Below are 27,353 nucleotides of genomic sequence, written 5' to 3' on the forward strand. Positions count from 1 at the left end.
TTATGTGTCAATTTGGGGAGGTCCTTGACATGAAAAAGTTTGAGGAAGCACTGAAATAAACAAAGCCAAATCTGATGCAAACTGTGTGGGTTTTGTCTATCTTTTTCTCCATAGTTGCGTCACAACCTATCCGAGGTGCTGCTGGCCACCATGAACATCCTGTACACACAGTACAAGCGCCTGAAGGGGGCGCCGTCGGGCACGCCGGGCCGAGCACAGAGGACCATCGAGGAGAGAGACGTGGTGAGGACTAGGCCCGTCAGTTATTTGAGATGATGATCATAATTGTGTTGAAAAATGTTCATAATATTTTTAAACTTTTCAAAAATAGTGGAAATAGCCAATCTACAAGCTCACAGTGCGTCGCGATTGGCGATTTCCTATATATATATATATATATATATATATATATATATATATATATATATATATACATATTATTAGTTTTTTAAATAATTATTTTAAGTATAAAATGATTAAATATGGCCTGTTTTGTCCATATTTCTCCACATTATTTATTTTGATTATTGGTACCGGTCACTGTCAGTCATTTCTTTGTATATTTAAGTTATTTGTCATATCTACCCTGTGCAATTTGTGTTGAGAAAGCCTAAAAGGCTTTTCAGGATTTCAAATTCAAAAATGGCAAAAGTAGCAGATCGAGCCGCGTTTCGAGCTTGCAGATCTGCTACTTTTGATGCTTTTGACCTGTAGTATGATCACGTAGGACATTCATTTACGAAAAAACACAAAAAGTTAAAATACTGAGATAAGAGGTTTCTGCCCGACAGCAGCGATAGGTTCCAATGTTTGTATGAGAATGAATTGTCAACTAAAATGTCATGACAACCCCGCTGAGGACACAGAGACGGCACAGAGCAGCTGAAAGGCGGCAGTGCTTTACTGAGTGCTGTATAATTTTCCTGTCTAGCAGAACGATTTTCTCACGACAGCTCTGTGGGGCTGTTGTTTATAACAGGCTGCAATTTTATGCTTCTTCTAGCATCAGAATGTCGCACGCACGCACACACACACACACACACACACACACACACACACACACACACACACACACACACACACACACACACACACACACACACACGTGCACATGTGAGACAAAAGGGAGACCAAAAGAAACTATAATTTGTGATGCTGCAATGACTTTTCAAGGCTGTGCGTTTCTGTGCCAGCATCAATGCTGTTCAATTGTGGTCCATATTTATTTCTAGAGCAGGGGTCTTCTTCACGCCAAGGACCCCTTAACGAGAGAGAGAGATGAAGCAGGGACCCCCTACTACATATTGTGTAAAAGTTTGATAAATTATATAGTATCCAATTTGAAATGTAGTATAAGTGTTTCAGACATTTAACCACTTAAACGCTAAATACTTAATAAACATACTAATTTCCCCCTCTACAAAGCACTTAACCGAAAATAGCTGATCGACAAACTCCCACAAGCTTCCCGGTCCCCCTGTTGAAGAGCCATCTAAAGACACCACATGACACACACACCCTCACCATGACTCCTTGTTCTTCTGTCCCCTGTGTGTGTTGACAGCAACTACGTAGCCAAGCCAGAGCCCTGATCACCTTCGCTGGGATGATCCCCTACAGAATGGCTGGAGACACCAATGCAAGACTGGTGCAGATGGAAGTGCTGATGAACTGAGAGAACACACACATACAACCTGCCAGACTGCCATTGGTTTGGCTTCAAATCCAAACATAATAGGCACACAAATCCCACAATCCACACACGCACACTCTCTCTCTCTCTCTCTCCTGTTTTTGTATTGTACCATTTTTTGTACACACACACACACACACACACACACACACACACACACACACACACACACACACACACACACACACCAGTTTGATCATAGCTCCTCATCACTGTCATTCTGTCCTTATTGTTTATCCCATTTTGTTTGATCTTTATGTATTATCTTCTTTCAGATGTTCAAATAAATGTTTTCATTTTTTGTTGACTTTTGTTTCGTTTGTCTCATTTCCTTGTTTTTATTTGTATGTTATGTTATTTATTCATTATTTTATTTTTCATCGTATCACGTCAGGTTGCAACATGAGACAAACCACTAAAGGAAAAACATTTTGAACCTTCTGAAATTCTATTGCAAGTCTTTTAAAGTCTAATTTAGTCGTTATCTACAGTTAGTCTAATCTAAGGGGGGGGGGGTTCAACTGATGTAGATAGATAGATTTTTTTTATCATAGTGTCCTGCACCACAAGATGCCCAGCCCGCACGGGCTTACAAGACACTCAAAATTTACATACACCAAGATACACCACAAACAGAATACATAAACATATTGATTGTTCAAAAACGTCCTTAATGAACAGCCAACTTAACAAACAACATTCAGGGGGTTGTGACAATAATGGCAAACAAATAGGCTGTCAGGCTCAATGGTAGGACCGATGTTCTTATTTCCAGATAACATCAGGCTCCTTGCCATGCCTTAGTTGCAACCGTATTGAAGACAGCCACATACAAATAAGGGATAAGATCAAAAAAATTGTCATGTCTGGGGATGGATGGCTGAAGTACGGTCACAAGTGCGACTGAAAACCGTCACTAACGTTCTGTACGCGTGAAGGAGTGGAGCTGCCAGTTGCAGTGCGTTGGTGCACACGTGCGCATTGGTACGTCAAGCGGCAGTTTGATGCCTTAGCATGCGTTTGCCACTCTCCTTCAGTCGCACGTGTGTGACAGTGATCCTGTGTTCAGCTCGGTGCACATCAGGTGTGCAGTCACACATTAGGCGTGTTCGGAAATACACTGTTAGAATTTGCCAACCGCAACACTTCGACCACTCTTTCCGAACGACCAGAGAGCACATGGGGAGCACTCCAGCGCTCTGTGTATGAACTAATCACTTTAAACTAAGGCCAGGAATGACCACTAATCATCAGCCATCACCCACCCTCCACAGACCTCTTGTTTATTTACTATTGTATCTCATGTATCCCTCTTAAAATTAAGTGTAATGGTGAGCAGAAGCGACAATTCACCTTTCCCTTTTCCTTCCCCATGGCCCAGTGTCTTTGTTCCCCAGTCTGCCCTGAGAGATCGCAGATGGAGGCTCCATCCTGTTTGGCTGCTCTACTTTACCAGAGAATCTCTCCTCAATAGCTGCTGTCACCCTGGGAACATTTCAAGTTTTCTTTGCTGCTCAATGTGCTCATACACATGCTTAGTCTTAGTTGAGCTACAGTATGGGTGCCATATTGAAAAGCCCTCAACTCTGCCATGGAGATATACTCAAAGGTTATGAAGACTAAAAATCAGCTTGCGTAGCATTTACAATGACTGGAGCCCTTGCCTTGCCAAGTGATAAGAGCTAGCTAATTAACATTCAAAGTGTATCCTCCTTACAACCTTGTTTTTATTGGTGTACGCCTGTAAAGATGTTCTGTCTGGCCCCACCATGATTAAATGTTATGGCTGCCATAACTATTATGGTTAGCAGATTAGCCGCTATTGTTCCATGTAATGCTTTAATGCATTTTCTTTAATACCAAGTAAAAGGTTAGCCTACTTAATCTTTTGGAGGGTTTTTATGGCCCGAAATAATTTGGAGTGCTTGCTGTGCCTTTGGCTTGCTGAGGGGTGGGAATGACCCAATTTTCCTTCCAAGTCTTCTTCCGTCTTCAATGTGATAGCCAAGACTTCGCCTCCTAAAGAAGTGAACTTCTTCCTTTTGTCCGGCCATCTGATACAGTATATCACATCTTTCCAGTGGTTGGTGCATGGTGACTGCAGCAGCATGTGGCTCAGCCAGGTCGTCTCCAGTAGTAGCTACATCTCATGTATTCCATGGTTTGGGGTTCACTGGACACACACGTGCATCAGAAGTTATTTTGAATTTCTTCATGGATGCCTTGCAGCATCCTATGCCAACTCGGCGGATGGTTCAGTGGGGGTGGCAGTAGCTCAGGAGGTAGAGTGGCCACTTGGGAATTGGAAGGTTCCCGGTTCCAAACCCTGGCTCCATAAGGATAAGGATAAACCCCACCTGGGTTACTATCCAATTGTCCTTGACCAAGACACTGAACCCCTAAGGTAGGTGCATGGTTTCCACCGCCGTCGGTGTGTGAATGGGTGATTCACATTATAAAGCGCTTTGGATAAAGGTGCTATATAAATGCACCTTTTACCATTTTTTCCTAGGCAACCCAAGGTTGGTTGTGGCCAGTAGCGTGACATTTTGTGTGGGGTGATGATGCTCTTCTTTGTCCATTGGGTTTTCTGGCTGCTAAGGCTTGTCCACTGGTTGTGCCATTCAGTAATCCTGGCATCTCCAGGTCTTCAGTGGCGTCCAAGAAACAACCCTGGAGCTGAGCTGTCTCTGGGGGGCAGACAGAGTGAGTGTCGGTTGTGGTTGGCCTGCTTTGTACACTCGGCTTTGGCAATGACTGCTCTGTGGATGTCAGTTGTTTTGATTAGGGGGGTTATTATGTTTGTTTCTTTGATGCACCTATAGTCCTATCCTGCAGGTCTCATTGAGGATAGGGTCTAGTTTGTGTGCATGGTTTGTATTATACCATGCTGGAAGGACAGGCTTATTCGGTGGTGGAAAAGCACAAGGCTAGTGTCCATGTACGCAGGGTACTTGGGTGAGCCCCCCCACTTTGAATTGTTAATTGTCGCGGAAGGCAGGAAACCTTGGCTCTTGTTTTCTGGATGTGATCCTTGTAACTCAGATAGACTGGGTGCTGGCCGGTGGTTTTCAAGCTTTGTGCCGTCCCAGGTAACGTTGAACTCCTGTTTTTATCTCCCTGCCTTTAAGAAGGAAGCTGTAGATTTGAGTTTTCCCAGGGTTCGGGCTCAGGTGGTAGATAGTAGTATGCTGACATATGTGAGACTTCTCGTTCCAAGGTTGTTTAAATTTTCCGGGAAGTCTGCTGCGTGAACTGATTAGAGCTGCTTGTTTCAAAATGACCTCAACAGGGACAACATGTAGCATTGAAGAAAGTAGCAGTCCTAATACAGAAATAAAGGTTTTCTGGTGTGAAGCAAAGTATCACCTTATTAAAAGGTAATGATTCAAAGAGCAGCTACAAGCAGTGGATTAAATAATAGCACCATCCATCCTATACAACTCTGGAAATATATTTTAATTATAGAAATTAATTTACAAAATATACAAAAAGATCAACTGAGTGTCTCAGTGTAAGATACTTTAACTTTCGGCAGAGGAACGTAATACGATTGCAACTATCGATCACTTTCTTAGCGATTATTCTGTTGATTACTTTTCTGATTAATCGAATAATCAAGAAGCGAGGTTTTTTGGGGGGTTGTTTTTTTATACATCAACAAATTGAACCACTTAAGCCCTAATGTATACTCTGTCGCACTGTGGTAACATGCAAAAACAGTGAAAATAGCAGATCTTCAAGCTTTTTGAAAAATGTCACCTATACCCAAATTAGGGATTGATTATTAATCCATAATTATTTGTAATCAATTAAATCGATTAGTTTGGTTAACTATTGCACCCCTAGAATGTACACTTTGGTGTGTGTGTGTGTGTGTGTGTGTGTGTGTGTGTGTGTGTGTGTGTGAGAGCGCGCATCTTGGCGTCCAGCAGCAGCAGCAGAGGGCGTGTCTCTCTCAGGTGTGTGTGCTGCAGCTGGTGTTGTGAATCAGGCCGCTGCCAGACACATCCTAGAACCCGGCTATTTCACAACACCAGGGTGGCACCTCACCACTGACCACCATGATGATGACACCACCCACGCTCCACCCACCACATGATGATGACGCTGTTGGTGAAGATCCTGCAAGGGCTATACGTGTGTGGAACTGGAACTTTTTCATGTCAAGGGCCCCCCCAAATTGACAATTAATTATGTATTTGGCTGAGAACCCCCATCTGAAAAGAAATGAGAAATTATTCTCATTTTCTCATTTTTTCTCATTCTCATTTTTCAAAATATTTCAAAAATAGCAGATGTACAAGCTCGCAGCGGCACAAAGTGACATGCTGTGAGCTTAGATCTGCTATTTTTGAATAGCCAACATATAAATTGATAAAGTGGTACATAGATCTGCTATTTTCAGTATTTCTGTACATTTTTGAAAAGTAAAAAAAATATATTGTCAAAATACAATGCTCTTGTGACAAGTATCAATATCGAGGTATATTTGGTCAAATATCGTGATATTCTCATTTTTTTCCCAGCAGGGATGATGATTCTAGGATCAGACCTTTTTTGACCATGCAACCACATGAGCTTTGAGGTTCACCCGAAGAAGACCGCTCAGTACTTTTTCTTCCAGTTACGTAAACATTGCAAAAATCTAATCCAATCCACTCAATTGAGGAAAAAATCTTTCATGCGTTTGTTTCATCCTGTCTTGATTATTGGAACGGACTCTCTACCACCTTTACCTTTATTTACACACACACACACACACACACACACACACACACACACACACACACACACACACACACACACACACACACACACACACACACACACACACACACACACACACACATGTTCATGCAACTAGAAGGTGGTTCTCTCTCTAAGTGCTTGCACCTGGTCCACTCTGTTAGTTTAAAGTGGGTTTGGGTCAATTTATGTCAATTGTTGAGAATGATGTGAATACATACCTTGTTTTCCTGTGTACTGTATGTATCACAGACATTTTGTTTTATAAATGTGACATGTTTGAGAATTCCCTGCCCTGAAGGCAGAAACAACTGATTAAAATGTATTTTTACTCCAATCTCTCTGCATTTTATACTGAAGTGACATTTATCTGGTTTGGACTTTTTGGAAAGTTATCCACTGGCCTTCTACGACCGCCACATGACCAGTGTGTTTTCATGTAGCCTAGTTATTATGCACATAAACATTTCAGAACAGTGCACCCCAGCCTGCTACATTACAGACACATTTATATTTTGTCATAAAGAAATAGTTACTTTTGAAAATTAACTGATTATCAACTAAAAAAAAAATAGGAATCTTTCTTTCTTTCTTTTTAGCAATACTGTCCAGTCATATGACAAGTAAAAGTTAGGCTTAAGTGCTCCATACCCTAACCTCTCCAAAGCCTGTTCCTTTATAAATTCTTAAAGGCACCTTATAGCTAATGTTTTGTTCTTTGTTCAGTTAGACTTTACTGTGCATATTAATGATAAACCTAATGACTGTGCACACTCACTGCTTCAGGCGTTACAAGCCGTTTAATGGGCCGAGACCGTGGTTAACAATGTCATTTACTACAGCGCTTAACTCTACCTGACAATACACATGAGTCATTTATACGCATCACGTTGTGCAGACATTGCATTCATTTTGTACACAGTAGGCTACATGCACACACACAGGTCTTGTCTACCCTACAAGGGGAGGCCTGCAGGGTCTCTGTTACATCAAACACTATATCTCAAGGTCAACACGTTTTGTGTGATTATCCTCTTGTTTTCTTACCGTTCATACTCTTAGCGGAATTTTTGTTAATCCTTCACAATAGTGATTCTAATTCCACTCCAGATTGGTTAATTTCAATATATGCACATGGAAAATGTGCTTGATAAGGTAGCATTATTTCCCATGCAAAGTGCAATCCTTAGTGGTATTTTTACTGTATAGTGTATAAATGGTCCAGTGAATAATAAATAAGAGATTTAGTTAAATGAACACTGAGGATTGTGTTGCGTCCTTGTATTGTATCAGTCAAGGTTATCTAGAGAGTTTCTGTGTGCGTGTGCGTGTGCGTGTGCGTGTGCGTGTGCGTGTGCGTGTGCGTGTGCGTGTGTGTGTGTGTGTGCGTGTGTGTGTGTGTGTGTGTGTGTCTAACAAGGCTGTTTACAACCTGCATACAAGCTACAAAGCCCTCAGGGTAGCAGTGTTCTCTAAAATTAACCATATAACATATTCACACTGCTACGCCCAACCGAACTGAGCTGGAGGGTTTGGTTCATTGTATTCTTAACAATTCAAAACAATTAAGGGACCTCACAATACTGTGTATATCTCTTTTTTTCTCTCGCCTATTACAGCAATTTATTGATTATTTATGTATTGATATTTAACCCCTTAAACAGTCTTTATTAAGTAAACTAATACTTAGTTGACTAGGGCCGGCTCTGTACTTGGTCAGCTCTTTTTCCGTCTACACCAAATGTCTTTGCTGAAAATAGCCAAAATAGGTCACACATACAAGGTCACAATGTGTCACGTTGTGAGCTTTTGGCTCACAACGTGACACATTGTGACCTTGCATATCTTCTATTTTTGGCAAATGTTCCCCCTAGAATAGGGATAGGGTTAAAAGTGGTTAATTAATTCTCAGATTACAAAATGTTTGATGTTATAGCAAATCTAAACATCGCAATGGTAATATAATAGAGGTGCTCTGATCAATCGGCCACCCATTACAATCCGTCGATTTTCACTCCAAATGACACCATCGGTGATTGTCAATTTCACAGATCCGGGAAAACCGAACTTTTATGACAGAGCTGCACCATTCAAGTAGTATAAAAGTCAATCACATATATAGTGTAATATTGTTTTGCAACTTAACAACATAGCAGCCATAGCTGAGTGGTTAGTGAGCCCGCCTGGGGAGGCAGAGGCCCTGGTTGTCCTAGGTAGCCTACGATTCCAGGCCAGGCCAGCAATGTGTCGATGTGTGTCCCTGAGTAAGACTCTTGAACTGCACAATGGCTGCTCACTGCTCCTGGGCAAGTTGCAGAGGACAAATTTCACATGTGCAAATATGCTGTGACAAATAAATCCCCAAGGTGTGGGGCTTATATTATAAGATGTCCAGACATCCCCTCCCCTCCACACACACATATAGGTACAGTTTTAACAATAAAGGAATGAAATAAAAGTAATAATTTCCGAAATATTCAAATGTTCCCCTTATGCACAAGATCGGTATCGGACGAATGTGGTAATCGGTGATTGGGACACAAACAACCTGGTCGGAGCACCCGTATAATCAGTACATGTGTATTGAATCTATGCACCAAGTATCCATTTTCAGTAAGTCTTGTGATTAGTCAGGTTTGAATATTGAGTAACTTATGTTTGGCTCCAGGCTCTTCCTGCTTTGGTGAAGGTCATGTATAAAAACCAATGAACGCACACAGAAAGGGTCACTTACCCATGTCAAACTCATGGCTGACTGGCTCACAGTGTTTTGAGTGTTATTACGTTTTCAAAAATACTTTTCCTTTCTTCTGTTTAAAATGTACTAGTCAACTGATGGACTGACTTTCCTCAATTGTCTGTCCTCACTAAAAAAACATAAAGTTTATTGCACATGTAATTTTCTTACTAAAAAGATTCTTGTCATTCTGAATGGAGCTACCGGTCACCAACGAGGGCATAAACCTGTCTTCTTTCCAAACCCATGAGAACCTCGACCAACCCGGTTACTATCGCCACTATGACAACAATGATGGAAGGGTCAACGGTTCGGTTACGGGCTACGACACGTTGGACGCGCCGCCACACTATGATTTTTACGCCAACACGGCGGTTTGGGGCCGCCGGAGGAAGTTCAGACCATCACTGTATCAACTGCGTGCCAACCCTGAGGTGAGCCCTTTTCAAAGTTCAAATGAACCACTTCACTTAAACCCCAGCATCCGTATTGTGGGGAAAGCATTAGCAGAAAGTAACAGATCGACAAGCTCACAACGTGTTTCAGCAAAAGCTTTCCCCACAATAACAGAAAACAGAAAGACACATAGCATAGAGCCCTGAGGGACTCCACTCAACCATAATGGGGTTTAAGTGGTTAACCTCCTGGTTGTTCGGTCGTTGAAATGAAGTATTTTCTTTTACAGTGTGTGTTTGTCCAAGTGTCTTCAGTTAACAGTTACAAGAACAAGAGGATGTATATGTAGCCTAACACAGCGGTGCACAGAATTATTGATCCATGCTTGTCAACCCAAATGATAATTCATTGACAAGTGTTTGGCTGCTGACAATAATTAAAAGCTAAAGAAAGGTTAACCTCTTCAATCATGAATGTCAATATATTTTAATTCATTTTCTAAAATGTTCAAAGATAGCAGATCTACATCTTGGCGCATGGTGAGCTTGTACTGTAGATACTAGGCTATTTTAGAAAATGATTCAATATTGTTTGTTTTTTGGAAAATGTAAAATAAAATAGTAAAAATAAAATAAATAAATAAAAGATTCAAGAATGTGTGCACTCAGGACAAACAACAACAAGCTACATGTTTGACCAAAAATAAGGTGTCCTAAAAATACATCAACAAATGCATGTAGACTAACGCATTCTAGGATTATCAGAAAATTCAGTTTAAAAACACTGTAATAACTTAGTGCAGTATGTTTCAAAATTAACATGTTTACTGACAGTATTTTCTTTTCTTTCATTATTTGTGGCTCATGTAAATGCATTGTAAACGTCTTTGTGCAGATACCCATGCTCTTCTCTGATGAGGGTGACAGCCAGGCTGTTCTTTTATGAATTCAATGTGTTTGAGTGTGACGTAATTTTGTTGAATTTCAGAAAAGCCTTAATGACAAATTGAGCTAAAATGTTAGATGTAGGTTCTTATAGTTGAGACGATCAAGGCTTATTGACAATGCGGACTATTTTGCTTCAGAGCAGTATTTACCAAACTAAACCAACTAAATTCCATTTTATTTTTTCAAAAACATTTCTATTCTAAACATTTTCAGAAATGTTCAAAATAGTGAACATACCTGATCGACAAGCTCACAACGCATCACATTGCAGGGCGTTGTGAGCTTGTAGATCTTCTATTTTCGGTGATTAATTCATGTATTTTTGTAGGTTTGTAGGTTACGTGCCTCTTACAGAGGCTTGATTGAAAACAAAAGTCTTTGTACAGAATGCAGTGGTGGAAAAAGTACTAAATTTTTTTACTGAAGTAAAAAGTATCAATAAGAAATACTCTGTTACAAGTAAAAGTGCGGTATTAAAAATGTCCTTGAGTAAAAGTGTAGAGGTATTCTCATCAAAATATACTTAAAGTACCCAAAGTAATCATTATGCAGAATGTCCCATTTCACAAGTTTTTAAATGTATAAAATGTATAAAAAATCTTTTGAAAATAGCCGATCTACAAGCTCGTAGATCGGCTATTTTCAAATGGCCAAAATGTATATTTGGCTGAAGTGGTTAATGTACTGTATGTTTTGTATAATAATCAAAATTTAAGTAGTGACTAAAGTCTGGAGTAAAAGGACAATATTTTCCTGAGATGTAGTGGAGTAGAAGTAAAAGTATTGAAAATTGGAAACACTCCAGTAAAGTAAAAATATATAAGTACAGTATTTGAGTAAATGTACTTACAGTAGTTACTTTCCACCAGTGGGCATGATTGAAAACAAAAATGCTTTGTACAGAATGCCATCAAGGTTGTCCATGTTTCAGGACGACTCCAGCCCACCTCCTCTGTATGAAGAGACGGCAGCCAGACATACCATAGAAGAAGACCCCTCTGATAACGATGATGAAGACGAGGATGAGGAGGATGGTCCACCAGCTGAACCACCACGCTTTGGCTGGGTGCAGGGAGTCATGGTAACATGATGACAGTGGTTCTCAAAAAGTGGTTCCCAAATTGATTGGCCCCCATGCATCTGAAAATGTTTTGTGCCATGGACCCCCAGAAGAAAAGATTTGTGTTAGAAGATTTCAAAATTATTCAACTGTTCCAATACTTTCAAGATTTTTTAAAAAATGTTCCAAAATAGCAGATGTACAAGCTCGCAGCTTGGCACAAAGTGACGCGCTGTGAGCTTGTATATCTGCATTTTTTTATTAGCCAAAATATTTAGGCCTACAGTGTCAACAAAACAAATCCAATAGATTTTTTTTCATCAACTGGACTGTTCTATAAGTGTTGCGCAAACATCACTGATCTGCTAATTTAGCAATTTCTGAAAATCTATTAGGCTTATCAATTTTTGTTTTTAAATTGACAAAATTGATTAGTTTGATTAACTGTTGCATGAAGTTGAAATGGCATTCTTTTCATAGCTAATGAATCAATAATGTCTCACTTTGCTGTCTATTGTGTAGATCCGCTGCATGTTGAACATCTGGGGTGTTATCTTGTACCTGAGACTGCCCTGGATCACTGCTCAGGCTGGTGTAGGTACTGTGTGTACATCATTTACATCATTACATGGAGTATAGGTACTGTGTGTACATGGTTTCCGTTGGATCCTGTTCTTCTATGGGAGTTTTATTTTGACATTCACTTTGACACAGTATCTCTCTCTCTCTCTCTCTCTCTCTCTCTCTCTCTCTCGCTCTCTCTCTCTATCTCTCTCTCTCAGGTCTCACCTGGGTGATCATCCTGTTGTCCTCTTGTATCACAGGGATCACTGGTCTCTCTACCTCTGCCATTGCTACCAATGGCAAGGTCAAAGGAGGTGAGTACACAACAGCAGTTCGTTTACTTTAGGGGCAGCAGTGGCTCAAGAGCTAAAGTGGCCTCCAGGGAATCGGATGGTCCCCGGTTTGATCCCGCGCTCCTCCAGGCTTCATGTCAAAGTGTCCCTGAGCAAATCACTGATCCCCAAATTTCTCACTTGGAGCAGCACCTAACACACACACGCACACGCACACGCACACGCGCACGCGCACGCGCACACGCACACGCACACGCACACGCACACGCACACGCACACGCACACACACACACACACACACACACACACACACACACAGTTACACTCTGTTGTCTTGTGTTCAGGTGGGACATATTTCCTGATCAGTCGTAGTTTGGGTCCAGAGCTGGGCGGTTCCATCGGTCTAATCTTTGCCTTTGCCAACGCTGTGGCAGTGGCCATGCACACTGTGGGCTTTGCTGAGACAGTACAAGCCCTCATGCAGGTGAGTACAGAAGCGTGTGTGTGTGTGTGTGTGTGTGTGTGTGTGTGTGTGTGTGTGTGTGTGTGTGTGTGTGTGTGTGTGTGTGTGTGTGTGTGTGTGTGTGTGTGTGTGTGTGTGTGTCTTTGTGTGTGAGAGAAACTTACTCACAGTTACACTGATGTGCATGTTTGTTACAATGGAGGGCATGCGACAGGCATAGCAGCCTTCTCAAAGATGAAATCTCTTTGACTCTTCCTCAGGAGAATGGAGTTGCCATAGTGGACCCACTTAATGACATCCGCATCATCGGTGTCATCACCGTCACATGTCTGCTGGCCATCTCATTGGCTGGCATGGAATGGGAGTCAAAGGTTAGCCCAACCAATCACAAGAGAATTATGTAAGAAGATCGATGACTGTGATGAGACAAGTTCTAAGCATATCTGTCTGTCTGTCTGTCTGTCTGTCTGTCTGTCTGTCTGTCTGTCTGTCTGTCTGTCTGTCTGTCTGAACGATCACACACACACACACACACACACACACACACACACACACACACACACACACACACACACACACACACACACACACACACACACACACACTCACTTTGCATCGTGGCTATAGCATGAGTTGAGTGACTGTTTTGTACTTTGTAACATTGTCTTCTCTATAGGCTCAGGTTCTGTTCTTCTTTGTCATCATGGTGTCGTTTGTCAACTACATCGTCGGAACCATCATGCCCGCCTCACTTCAGAAACAAGCCAAGGGATTCTTCAGCTACAAAGGTGACAGTTTGATCAATTCCAATTGAGAAATTACAGAACATCATTTTATCTTTTTTTAGATTCATGACATTGTGAGTGTTGCTCCCTGGTAAAAGGATCACTTCCCTCCCCATACAGCGGACATATTTGCTGCCAACTTTGTGCCCAACTGGCGCGGTCCGGAGGGCAGTTTCTTTGGCATGTTCTCAATTTTCTTCCCCTCTGCCACCGGCATCCTGGCAGGAGCCAACATCTCTGGAGATCTGAAGGTACATCATCTCTCTCTCTCTCTCTCTCTCTCTCTCACTCACTCTCTCTCTCTCTCTCTCTCTCTCTCTCTCTCTCTCTCTCTCTCTCTTCCATCTTTCTATTCTATCTCTTTTCTCCCAATTTCAGTGATTCTGCGAATTCCCCTTGTACTGTGTAGTCCCTTGCTGCTGCTGACCCCCACTGGTTGGTTCATTAGAGGGTGTAGAGTAGACAAATGGATTGGCATCTGACCCAGAAATCTGGCATTGGTTGGGTTCTTCTTGTAAGTAAGGTTCCTAACTACAGGAGGTATAGTGATAGGATGTGATCTCCTCCTCTTGGCTCAGGACCCTACAGTTGCCATCCCCAGAGGAACACTGATGGCTATCTTCTGGACCACGCTGTCTTACCTCATTATCGCTGCTACTATTGGTACGTACTGTACTGTATGCCCACTCCTATAATCTGTGTTTAATTAACTCTGAGATTAATAATAATAATGATAATGCATTTTATTTATAATGCACTTTACATTTGAAACAAATCTCGACGATTCTCCCACCAGGTGCGTGTGTGGTGCGGGATGCCTCTGGCCTGGTAAATGACACCATCTCCACATCCACCAACCACGGCTGTGTCGGTATAGCTTGTCATTATGGATGGGACTTCACTGAGTGCATCAACAATAACACGTGTCCCCACGGCCTCAGCAACTACTACCAGGTCAATACACTAGACACACAGTCTAATGTGTAAAACGCTCAGCACAATTTTTATAGTGGCCAAAGCAACCAGGGATAATATCAACACTGATAAAGTCAGTAAATGTTCCACCTCCTCCGTCCCCAGGCGATGAGCATGGTGTCAGGCTTCGCCCCACTGATCACAGCTGGTATCTTTGGTGCAACACTGTCCTCTGCTTTGGCCTGTCTGGTGTCGGCTCCCAAGGTGTTCCAGGTACACTCACACACACACACGCACGTACACGCACACGCGCACGCACCCACACACTTTACACTTGTACGGTATAGTTTGGGACTTGTCTTTTATATTAATAGACCTATTTATAATGTGTCTGTCTGTCTCCCATTGCCGGCAGAGAGTTCCTAGCACTGCAGGCCTCAGAGCAGAAATAGTGCTTACATCTACTACCTGAGCACTATTACGGAAATAGTGCTTGGGTTATTTACAGTAAATCAAAGTCTGTGCAGCTGTCCTGGCCCGGTTCTTCAGTATACTCTCTTCCTCCTCTTCGCAGTGTCTGTGTAAGGACAAACTCTACCCCCTCATTGGCTTCTTTGGGAAAGGTTACGGGAAGAACGATGAACCAATCAGAGGATATCTTCTGACGTACGTCATCGCCGTGTGCTTCGTCCTGATAGGTGAGGCTGCATGATGGACAGCTCAGATGGAGCAGCTCTCTTTGAACCATTTGGTGGCTTTAGGCCCAGTGGTTCTCAACCTTTTCAGGCCGTGACCCTCACAAATAATAATTATTTGAACTGGGGACCACCCCCCCCCCCCCACCCTGACAAGCACTTGGAATTGTAGGAGTTGCGGCATTCAATTTAGTTTGACTCGGTCCCACAGATAAATATTGTGAAAACAGCTGATACAAGCTTGTAGTTATTTTCTAAATGTTTGCCTCTTTCTTATTTTATTTGACAATTTAGACAATGTTTGACCAGTTTTTGTTTGATGATCACTTTTGATGCAGTAATGGTCTTTTTCATTTCATTTCTTTTTTTCTTAAATTGTCACTTTACTGTCATCTGGGGACCCCTCAAAAATCATGCGGGGACCCACCTGGAGGCTGAGAACCACTGGCTTAGGCCACAGACCCCCATTTGATTAATGTTCATCTCTGAGACCCTATAATGTACACTGTAAAATGACAATCCTCTGTTTTAGTTTAACTTTGAGAGGGACAATGAAAAGCAGCCCCCGCACACTCAAGGCTGTGCAAAAATCAGCTTATTCTTTTTTTATAGCAAGCTTTCGGTTATAGACTTTCTTATGCCTGAAGAAGGTCTATGAAAGAAAAATGAAAAAAAGAAAGACATTTGATTTCTGCACAGTTCTGGGTGTGTGGAGGCTGCCTCTTATTGTTCATTTGGTTTCCTTTTTGCCTCCAGCATCTCACCCAAGTCTACTGGCAGTTGAGCGGTGGTTTGTTCACTAACTCAGAGACTAAGAGACAGACTCAGACACACTGCTATAATATAAAAAAAAATCCATAACACCACTGTGTAGCTGACAGACGAAGACGGTGCTCTTTTTCAGTGTTTAAATCCTCTCCCTCTCCTCCTGGTGTTATCTAGCGGAGTTGAACACGATCGCGCCCATCATCTCCAACTTCTTCCTCTGCTCCTACGCTCTCATTAACTTCAGCTGCTTCCACGCCTCCATCACCAACTCTCCAGGTACCGCACTGTGCAGGATTTAACGGATGATCGACCAACGCCTGAAGCACTGATATCATTTCCAATGTTCAAGTTCAAAGGGGTTTAGCGTCAAACGCACACTTAAAATCCTTAGTGTTAATTTAACTCTGAAGAGTGTACTAATGTAACCAAATGGACCGATTGGGAAATAAGGTACCTATTGTTGCTAGGAGTTAAAGGAGTACACCCAAGAAAACTTTATTTCTATCGTTTACCTACCCGGTGATGTCTTTGAGTCGCGGAGGATTTTCGTTGGTAAAACATTCCTTAATGCTGAATGAAGAATCCAAGAATTAAGAAAAAACTTGATGAATGGAATTAATCAGAGACCTGATTTAACAACAGCAAAACTACAGTGTATCAAAAATCCAGTAGGGCTTCAAAGTGTTTTCTGCTGTAATCCGCTCAGTGCCTTCCCTATTTGTATGGCTATTTTGTATGGCCCTATATGGGTTTCCTTTCTCACCTGCACTTTTTCCGGTGTCTTTTAAAGTGACCTTTGTACTGTTTTTATTGTCCGATTAAATAAATACCAAAAAGTTAATGATATATCCATACAAATATACTGTATATATAAATATTTGTCTATGTACTGTATATGTGTGTGTGTGTGTGTGTGTGTGTGTGTGTGTGTGTGTGTGTGTGTGTGTGTGTGTGTGTGTGTGTGTGTGTGTGTGTGTGTGTGTGTGTGTGTGTGTGTGTGTGTGTGTGTGTGTGTGTGTGTGTGTGTGTGTGTGTGTGTGTTTGGTGTGTTCCTTTAGGCTGGCGTCCATCCTTCAGATTCTACAATAAGTGGGCATCGTTGCTAGGCGCTGTGGTGTCTGTGGTGATCATGTTCCTCCTGACCTGGTGGGCGGCCCTCATCGCCATGGGCATTGTTCTCTTCCTGTTGGGATATGTCCTCTATAAGAGACCAGGTGCACGCACGCACGTACACACACACACACACACACACACACACACACACACACACACACACACACACACACACACACACACACACACACACACACACACACACACACACACACACACACACACACACACACACACACACACACACACACACTGTGAGGCTGTGAAGTGCAGATTGGCAGCACCAACCCCACAAAAACGGGCCACCATGTTGCTAGGAGACAAGTAGTCAAAATGTTTGGACGAATCCGGTCAGGCATCGGTTGGTTAGTATGATATTGTAGTAACATTAGCTTGCAATGGAATGTGTTGGGGAGAGAGAAGCCCACAAGATCATTTTCTCCCAGTGTAATCTTTCGTACCATAATAACAAGACATTATAGCTAAGCAAGCCAACAGTTGATAAACCATCTCAGTGGCCTTGTGATTAGACTGTCCGCCATGAGAATTGGAGGTCGGGTTCAATCCCCAGCTGAGCCATACAGGTACCAAAAGCTATAAAATTGGTAAACAATGCCTCCCTACTTGGCACTTAGCATCAAGGGTTGGATTGGGGTTAAGTTCCTGCAACATACTATGTCATGTCATGGCCAGGGGGTGTACTCGTACTTCATGGCTGACGGGTGTACTTGTACATCAAGCTGCCTCATGCTGCAGAAACAAGGTAGCCTGGTAAACCCTCCCTCCGGAAATCTCATTTCCATTTGAAATCAAATGGAAATGAGATTTCTCGAGGGAGGGTTTACCAGGCTAGAAACAAGGGCCCCTGTACTAACTTAACAGCTGACGAAACACGATTTTTTTGGGTGTGTTTTTAAATGTGGTGTCCAGGAAACAGAACGGAGGTTCATGTGAGTTGGAGTGATCACCGTTGTTGTCATTTTTTGGAAACATCTGTACTGCATGTTTCCCACACTATCTGTACCGAGTAGACCTCTAGACCTACTGCACATACTGTAAACAGAGCTGCTGCCTTTAAACACATTTTAAATCTTTTAATGACTGCAAAAGATTGCTGCTATTTGTTTCAAAAAGCTTTATACCCTGTATATATAACATGTATATAACAACGCAATGTGACATACAGTAGCTCTGTTTAACACAATGCTGTAACACCTCCAACTGTACATACTTTCCCCATTTTCTGTTTTTATTAGATTTTGACACTTGCTTTGGCAATGTAAACGTATGTTTTCTCATGCCAATGAAGCTCCTTTGAATTGAATTGAATTGAATTGTACGTTATGAACTGTATTTTGTCTCTCATCCCATTATTAGCTGTGAACTGGGGGTCATCTGTCCAGGCTGGCTCCTACAACATAGCACTCTCCTACAGTCTGGGTCTCAACCAGGTGGAAGACCACATCAAGAACTACCGGTGAGAGTTTAACTTAAGCCTGATTTATATGTCACTGAGGTGGTGAGGTGGCGATGCTGTGGGCAGGGTTTGCAATGCATCCCCCAGGTGAGTTCCATTTGAACTTGTCTTTTCAGACCACAGTGCCTGGTGATGACGGGTCCACCCAGCAGTCGACCCGCTCTGGTGGATTTTGTAAACTCCTTCACCAAAGGACAGAGTCTCATGATGTGTGGCAACGTAGTCACTGTGAGCTCAGCACACACACACACACACACACACACACACACACACACACACACACACACACACACACACACACACACACACACACACACACACACACACACACACACACACACACACACACACACACACACACACACACACACACACACACACACACACACACACAGTACATATTACACATTACACTATCACAACTGTCAATATTGTCTGAAAAAAAAAGTTTACCTAATCGCGTTTACCTAATCGATCAAACTAGAATCACAGCCTTATTAGAGTAGAAGGGCAACACACCCCAAGCAGATGTTTCAGCTTCTGTTTGTATTGTGCTGTATTTCATTGTTCAGGATGGCCAGTCCCCATCGGATGTGGAGGAGGCGAGCAGCAGCAGTCACGTGACCTGGCTGAACCAGAGACGGGTCAGGTCATTCTATCGAGGTGTTGTGGCCACTGATCTGAGATCTGGTGTTCACATTCTGCTACAGGTCAGAGCTTGACCTATTCTATTCTATTCTATTCTATTCTATTCTATTCTGGTCTACCGTATTCTGCTTTATCCTAATTCAGGGTCATTAAGACTACCTTGGGGGAGGCCATAGCTGAATGGTTAGTGAGCCCGCCTAGGGAGCCAGAGGCCCTGGTTGCCCCAGGTTTGATTCCAGGCCATGTCAGCATATGTGTCGATGAAATGAAATTTGTCCCTGAGCAAGACTCTTAACCCCTAATTGCTTACAGGTTCTCATTGGAAACAAGACCGCAAGGACTTTCATGAACGACCTGTTAAAAGGAATTATCCTTACCTCTCCTCTCCTCTCCTGTAATTGTTTTGTTTGCCACCAGGGGGCAGGTCTGGGCCGCATCAGGCCTAATGTTCTCCTGATGGGCTTCAAGAAGGACTGGTGCAGAGACACACCTAAGGCTGCACACAGCTACATAGGAGTACTGCAGTGAGTGCTTTCATCTCAGTGTGGTGATGATGACATTCATTTTCTTTTCATTTGTTCTTTGTGCAATGCCTGCCTGGGCACTTGTGAGAGAGACTGCAAAATGTGATGACCTGTAGTCTACACATCGCAGTGTTATCACTTTATCAATATATCACTTGAATCCTATATACTGACTCCGGAGTCCCTCAGGGGTCTTTATAGGCACCCTCCTTTTCCCCGCTCCATACACTATAAATATCTTTGCGAACAATTGCTGATGTAAAAGGTTCACAAGTCACAATGTGTTGTGCATTTCGATGTGCTGAGAGCTTGTAAATTGCCTATTTTCGCCAAGGCTTTGCTCCAAAAATAGGGATGCTATAGGGTTCATTTTGTTAGAACTATAGACACAAGGCAGCTGGCAGCAGCACATGACATGATCCTTGGTGTAAAGTAACTAAGTACTGTATTTAAGTACAATTTTGAGGTATTTTTTTACTTTACTGGAGTATTTCTAATTGTCTGTACCTTTACTTCTACTCCATCACACCATCTCACCTCCATCTCAGAGGCAAATATTATGCTTTTACTCCACTACAATTATTAAAAAATGTTAGTTCCTAGTTACTTAGTAGATATTTATTATTATTACAAAACATGCATTAACCACACAACCCTGTATACATTTCGGCCATTTGAATATAGCCGATCTACAAGCTCACAACGCGAACGCAACGCGAACGCAACGCGATGCAACGCGATGCAAGGCATTGTGAGCTTGTAGATCTGCTATTTTGTGAAATGGGACATGCATTATGCATGTCCCATTTCATAATGCATAATTAGTACTTTCTACTTTTGGTTGGCCTACTTTGGATACATTTTGATACCAATACTTTTGTACTTTTACTCAAGTAAATTTTGAATTCCGGACTTTTACCTGCAGAGTATTTCTACATTGCGGTATTGATACCTTTACTTAGGTAAAGAATTTTCCACCACTGTGTGTGTGTGTGTGTGTGTGTTTCAGTGATGCCTTTGACCTACAGTATGGGGTGTGTGTGCTCAGGACGAAGGAAGGACTAGATGTCTCTTGTCAGTCCCACGGTGAGAGTTGGCAGCAGCAGTCCCAGTATCCCACACGCACACTTTAGTCCACAAAGACATTTTCTTGCACTGACCTGCACACTTGCCACCATTGGGTGCGTGGACTTAAAGTAGTCGTTCACCCCAAAAATTACTTATTTTCTATAAATTACACACCCCATGAAGCATTTAATTCAGAGATTTTTTAGTCGCATTCCTGAGCCAATAATTTGATGACCGGTGGAAAGATGCTAATGTCTCTGGTAGGAGACTCGGTCAAAGTCAATCAGTAAACTATGATTCACACTTTGAAATAATAAATAAAATAAATATTCTTATATGGAAATGTGATTGGTCCAGCACCCCAAATTTGCAATATACCTAATTTATTGAATAATGTATAAGATAAGATTGCATAAAATAGCATAAGATAAGATGCACATTGTAACCCTGTTTTTTTGTTGTTGCAGTCAACCCAGGCTTTGACGGAGGACTAGACACTGCTCCTGTTCAAACTATAACTACATGTATGTGTGCATGTCGTGTTAATTATAACATTAACGTTTAACACAGATATTATTATCACAACTTCCATCTGTAGCTGAGGATGGTGTACCTCTTGTAGAAACATTGTGTGACTGATTTTGGTCCCGAAATTAGAATTCATTTATTTTCAGTAATAAGGGAGTAATAAACCGTAGCGCTTATCTTTCCCTGGGACACAGTTTTATTAAAACAAACGGTTGCTTATTGTGTGTAATTGATGTAATAGGATTTGGTTCTTACTATTGTCTGAGATAACAGAAGAAACGCAATGAAATTAAGTCAACATTTTCTCTGATGGACAATAATAATAGTAACTTTCTGTAACGATAATACATTTTGCTTACAGCTCACCACAGCTCCACAGTGGAAGAGCATCAGGCTGTTTCCATATTCCAGGGTAAACAAGGAAAGAAGACCATTGATGTGTACTGGCTGTCTGATGACGGAGGTCAGATCATCCATACATCCTTTTCTTTCTTTCTTTCTTTCTTTCTTTCTTTCTGTATTCAGAAGCCATCATAGTGTGTGTGTGTGTGTGTGTGTGTGTGTGTGTGTGTGTGTGTGTGTGTGTGTGTGTGTGTGTGTGTGTGCGTGCGTGCGTGCGTGCGTGCGTGCGTGCGTGCGTGCGTGCGTGCGTGCGTGCGTGCGTGCGTGCGTGCGTGTGTGACAGGTCTGACCCTGCTGCTTCCATACCTGCTGACCAGGAGAAAGCGCTGGGCCAGGTGTAAGGTCAGAGTGTTTGTGGGAGGCGACATAAACAGGAAGGAACAGCAGAGAGAGGAGTGAGTGCTTTGTGTGTGTGTGTGTGTGTGTGTGTGTGTGTGTGTGTGCGTGCGTGCGTGCGTGCGTGCGTGCGTGCGTGCGTGCGTGCGTGCGTGCGTGCTGCTGACCAGGAGAAAGCGCTGGGCCAGGTGTAAGGTCAGAGTGTTTGTGGGAGGCGACATAAACAGGAAGGAACAGCAGAGAGAGGAGTGAGTGCTTTGTGTGTGTGTGTGTGTGTGTGTGTGTGTGTGTGTGTGTGTGCGTGCGTGCGTGCGTGCGTGCGTTTGTGCGTGCGTGCGTGCGTGCGTGCGTGCGTGCGTGCGTGCGTGCGTGCCCACAATTAATAGAAAACAGAAAATATACTAGTATAGAGCCCTGTGGGACTCCGGTGAACCGTAAATTGTTTTAAATGGTTCATTGAAGCTCTGCAGTATTGTAACTTTATGATTCAAGCACTAGATCATTACGTTCTCTTTCCAGGGTACTGGCTCTGATCCAGAAGTTCCGTCTTGGTTTCCATGACGTCCAGGTGCTTCCTGACATCTATGAGAAGCCACAGCCTGAACAGTGAGTTGAAACTCTTCACCTGTCTTCTTCTTCCACTGTTCTTGTGAATAGCTAGTAGTAGACACAAAGATATTTGTGCCAAGATCGAAGGCATCTCTCAGGGTATCGTTGCTGTCGGGTAGAAACCTCTTATCTCCACGTTTGGCGTTTTTTCGTAAATTAATGCCCTACTCGATCATGCTACAGCGTCACACAAAAGTGTCAAAAGTATCAGATCCAGGCCTGGACCGCTGACGTAGCAGTGCAGGCACCTAGGCTTAATGTAGCCTGACAGCGCGTTGCTTTGCTGCATGTCACTCCCCATCTCTCTCCCCATTTCCTGTCAGCCTACTGTCCTATCCATAAAGGCATAAAAGCCCAAAAATACATCTTTAAAAGTAGCAGATCTACAAGCTCAAAACGCAACATGACGCGTCTGCTTCTTTTGCTATTTTTGAACGTGAATCCTGAAAAGTAACAGTTTTGGACATACAGTATGAGGTTTACACTGTTTACACTACAGTGATTTATTTCACGTTCACCATAATCCTCCTGCAACTGTCTTGTACTTGTTCACCAGTGTCCAGCGCTTTGAGAACATGCTGAGTCCCTTCAGGCTGGAGACTAATCTGAAGCCAGGCTCACAATCTGGGCTACAGCAAGGCCAGGAACAGCCCTGGATGATCACTGACCAGGACATAGAGAGGAATAGGGCCAAGGTCAGTTACATCATTGGTTCTCAAAGTGGGGTCCGGGGACCCCCAGGGGTACTTGAGGGTGTTCCAGGGGGTCCCCAGTTAAATGATGGACAGGAACCAAATGGACCCTTATGGGTCTGTAGCTCTGAGAGTACCTAACGGGTCCATTTGGTTCCATTTGTACACTCTCAGAGTTAAATTAACATTGGTTTTACAATATAAATTGGGGTCCCAGGGATAGAAATGCCATTAAATGGGGGTCCGTAGCCTAATGCATGTCAAACTGGGGGTCCTTGAAATTAAAATGGTTAAGAATCACTGCTAGAGAGCCGTAAAAACCTTCTCTTATTGGGGTCCCTGGCTTATCTTTTCAAATGGGGGTCCGCGGGGTAATAAGTGTCAATTAGGGGGTCCTTGACATGAAAAAGTTTGAGAACCACTGAGTTACATAACATAACACGCACACACACTCGCACACACACACGCACGCGCGCGCACACGCACACACGCGCACGCACGCACACGCACGCGCACACTTACCAAAGGTTATGACCATACATTTTCACCACTCTAATATTTTCACACCTTCTGTATTATTTTAGTCTCTCCATCAGGTCCGTATAAATGAGGTTCTTCAAGACTATTCCAGAGAGGCTGCATTGATTGTTATGTAAGTGTTTTATTTGTATTTTGCGGCATTTTCACTTAAAGGTAGACATCAGAGAGAAACAGGCAACATACACAGTGTGCTGAGACCGGGATTCAAACTACTAGGGCTGGGCTATATGTACATTTTTGACCAAAGACCTTGATAGTGCAGCGACCCTGCAAGAGACCCGGCCTTAACTTGCTCCGCCAACGGCAGATTCAAGTACACAGTTGATCCTTACTTAGATTAACTTTTTGTTTTCAAATATACTTTGTATGGTCCTGTTAATATGAACCTTCCAGCAATATTTTTTTGAAGATGCACCATTGTCAGTCCTCATGAGGGGATTATTAAGGCTACGCTATTTTCAATCTGATGGCGGTTATTTGCAGAATCCATTATTTCCCCTCTATAGGCACAAGTTCCTGTTGCATTTTCCCAACAGCTCTGAAGACATCCTGACCTTATCCCCAAAATCAATTTTTCCCGATGTTCCAGCAGAATGCCCTGCAGTCCCGGCCCAACAATAAAAGATAATATCGTATTGCGATGTTTATATCAATTTTCAAAAACTTTCAAAAACATCAAACATTGGCCGATCAAGCTCACAGTGTGTCACATCGTGATGCATTGTGAGCTTGTAGATAAGCTATTTTTGAAAGATTTGAAAGCATAAAATAAGTTAGGCTAAGCTTAAGTGATTAAAACCAGAAAAAGACAACACTTATGTCGTACCGCAAACGCTGGTCCAGAAAGTTTTGAGAACCACTGACCTAGCACACAACAGGAGATAGTCAGTGGCAGACACGTACTTCTCGCCTTCTTGTACTGGAAATACTCTGCATTTGGTTTAGGCGCCTGTACATGAGCCGGTTCATAATCTGACCAATGACCATATAATCTTGCCGACCCTTGAATTTGACGGACAATTTCAACATCGGCCCTTAATGACAGAAGTCCCTGAATCTTGTCTGCGCCTGTCCAGCTAAGACATTTTCATCGTATGTTTAATGTTATGGCCTCACTGTGAATTCTCCGGACAATGACCCAAACATTACACAGACTTTGTACCAGGGATCTGGCAGCCTGGCAGGGTATATACAGCAGTAGTCAGTTTAATTAGCATTCTTATACAGTATGTTCAGCCTCAGGTTTCAGTGCATGTGTGAAAGCAGCTATATGAGTGTGTGTGTGTGTGTGTGTGTGTGTGTGTGTGTGTGTGTGTGTGTGTGTGTGTGTGTGTGTGTGTGTGTGTGTGTGTGTGTGTGTGTGTGTGTGTGTGTGTGTGTGTGTGTGTGTGTGTGTGTGTGTGTGTGTGTGTGTGTGTGTGTGTGTGTGTGTGTGTGTGTGTTGTACAGCACTATGCCAGTGGGGAGGAGAGGTGTGTGTCCCAGCGCTCTCTACCTGGCCTGGTTGGACTTCCTATCACATGACCTGAGACCACCTGTCCTATTAGTCAGAGGGAACCAGGAAAATGTTCTCACTTTCTACTGCCAATGAGTCTAATGAACAGCATAATGTCTAACGTAGTAACAGGTATCTACCTGTATCAAACAATGTGCTACATAGTTTTTTTTATAGGTAAATGTTTTTGAATGCATGCAGTCAAACACGATTTGGTGACTTTGGTAGCAGCTTTAAAAACTTTGGGTATTTAAATTTCACGTAAAGAATACGTTTTTTCATGTATAGATATACCTTCGCATTTTGGACACATTTTGGATCTTAAATCATGTATAAATTACAATGCTCAATGTTGCCTCAAACTGATACACATGCAAGTGATTGCTTATTATGATGCCTTAATGATTTGCATTCATATTTAATCAGATATTTATTTGACAAGATTGTTCAATCATTAAAGATAATAATAACTACTTTTGACATGGTCTTTACTGCTGTTGTTTTTGAGAGCAATAATGATGTTTCACACCTTTTAGACAATTTTAATTAAATGTTTCTGAAACCTTTCTTTTTGTTGGTGCATGAATGCTATAAATTGCTACAAAAACTGTATATCCATCATTGAAGGGTACATTTCTGAGGTGCCGTGCATGTTCACATCATGTATACTTTACATTACTTTAGAGCATTTTGGACAAAATAGTACATTTTACACCGAAGTGCCCACTCTTCCTCAGTGCCCACTCTTCTTGTATCTATTTGGGGGTGGGGGGGAGGTGTCCTTCCTTGACATTAAAAAGTTTGAGAACCACTGGACGATGGGATGATGATCGGGGTCAAGCAGGGGTCAGCAACCTTTTTGACATGAAATGCCATGTTTTTATTTTCTTGATAATCAGTGTGCCATATCAACATTACGTTTAATTATGACACCACATAAACATTTCCTATTTCCAACTTCTTTATAAATATTTTCTTGTGGCATTTTCACTTAAAAGTAGAAACAGGCAACATGCAGCATAAACAGTATCAGGATGTAAATGGTCATTAGACTCAGAGCAATAACCCACTTATCTCCCAGACTCCCTTGCCAGTCAGAGTTAGGAGTTTGAATGAATATAGAATTATGTGCAGGATGACATTTGTATACAGATGTGAGGGAACTAAATTTAACTGACTAAACTTTTTTTCCCTAAATATTCAATTTTAAAAGAAAAATCCTCTCTCTCACATTTATGCCAGTGTGCCAATCATAACCCTCCCCTGCCCTGTGCCAATGTTGGCATTAGTGCCTAAGGTTGCATGGTGGTTGCCACCCTTGATCTACAGCGTTGCGCATGCGCAACCATGAAAGTACACCCGACCCTCCACGTCCGATCACACGCGCCCTGTCAGCCAATCAGGAGCGGCCACAGTGTGTTTGGAAACAACATTCCTCTGGCTACATTGACGCCTCTCTCTATGTGTTGTTTTTCCGTGTGTGACAGCAGCCAGCAACAGATACTTTAACTTCCCTCTTATTGCCACACGGTGACACGTTTCCTTGTGATCGGGTCGGTATTATAATAAGTTATTTGATCTGTCTCGAGGTTGTGTTAGTTACATTGTATCGAGGTGCTCGCGCGAAACATCACAGAATAGAGATATAAAAGAGAGAGAGAGAGGGGTTATAAAATGGATCGGGGAGGCTTTCAACAAAAGACCATCACGTTCGTGATCAAAACGCCCAACCTGGCCCACGGGGACCAGACCGTGGACGGGGTGGACATGGACTGGACCGTGGTGGACCTGAAGAGACATCTGTCTGCGGTCTACCCGTCTCAACCCGTGAGTTATTCGTGTTTATCGTTATTAGA

General features: G+C 42.5%; 3 protein-coding genes across 3 annotated transcripts in view; all 3 read left to right on the top strand.

The window, feature by feature from the left end:
• The window catches only part of nup93 (nucleoporin 93), a 50,371-nt gene extending 48,371 nt beyond the window's left edge, over positions 1-2,000 (top strand). Inside the window, exons 21-22 of the mRNA XM_084060182.1 lie at positions 115-243; positions 1,565-2,000. Coding sequence (XP_083916308.1) covers positions 115-243; positions 1,565-1,675 — 240 coding nt within the window. The 3' untranslated portion in view covers positions 1,676-2,000. The remainder of the gene's footprint in view (positions 1-114; positions 244-1,564) is intronic.
• Positions 2,001-9,373: 7,373 nt separating this feature from the next.
• On the top strand, positions 9,374-25,593 carry slc12a3 (solute carrier family 12 member 3; the record flags this gene model as incomplete). The annotated part of the gene is made up of 26 exons (XM_084059446.1): positions 9,374-9,613; positions 11,454-11,603; positions 12,105-12,180; positions 12,365-12,460; positions 12,784-12,923; positions 13,163-13,273; positions 13,579-13,690; positions 13,808-13,938; positions 14,266-14,350; positions 14,484-14,641; positions 14,768-14,875; positions 15,177-15,300; positions 16,240-16,341; positions 17,124-17,279; positions 18,556-18,655; positions 18,772-18,883; positions 19,228-19,365; positions 19,721-19,827; positions 20,837-20,913; positions 21,363-21,419; positions 21,785-21,886; positions 22,109-22,220; positions 22,681-22,767; positions 23,327-23,465; positions 24,047-24,114; positions 25,452-25,593. The coding sequence occupies 26 exons, from the start codon at positions 9,374-9,376 to the stop codon at positions 25,591-25,593; spliced, it is 3,030 nt and encodes a 1,009-aa protein (XP_083915572.1).
• A 1,378-nt stretch (positions 25,594-26,971) lies between these two features.
• The window catches only part of herpud1 (homocysteine-inducible, endoplasmic reticulum stress-inducible, ubiquitin-like domain member 1), a 30,151-nt gene continuing 29,769 nt past the window's right edge, over positions 26,972-27,353 (top strand). The window contains exon 1 of the mRNA XM_084060447.1: positions 26,972-27,324. Within this exon, the coding sequence (XP_083916573.1) occupies positions 27,172-27,324 (153 nt within the window). The 5' untranslated portion in view covers positions 26,972-27,171. The remainder of the gene's footprint in view (positions 27,325-27,353) is intronic.

Source organism: Gymnoscopelus microlampas (genome assembly GCF_963454915.1).
Source record: "Gymnoscopelus microlampas genome assembly, chromosome: 6".
Lineage (NCBI taxonomy): Eukaryota > Metazoa > Chordata > Actinopteri > Myctophiformes > Myctophidae > Gymnoscopelus > Gymnoscopelus microlampas.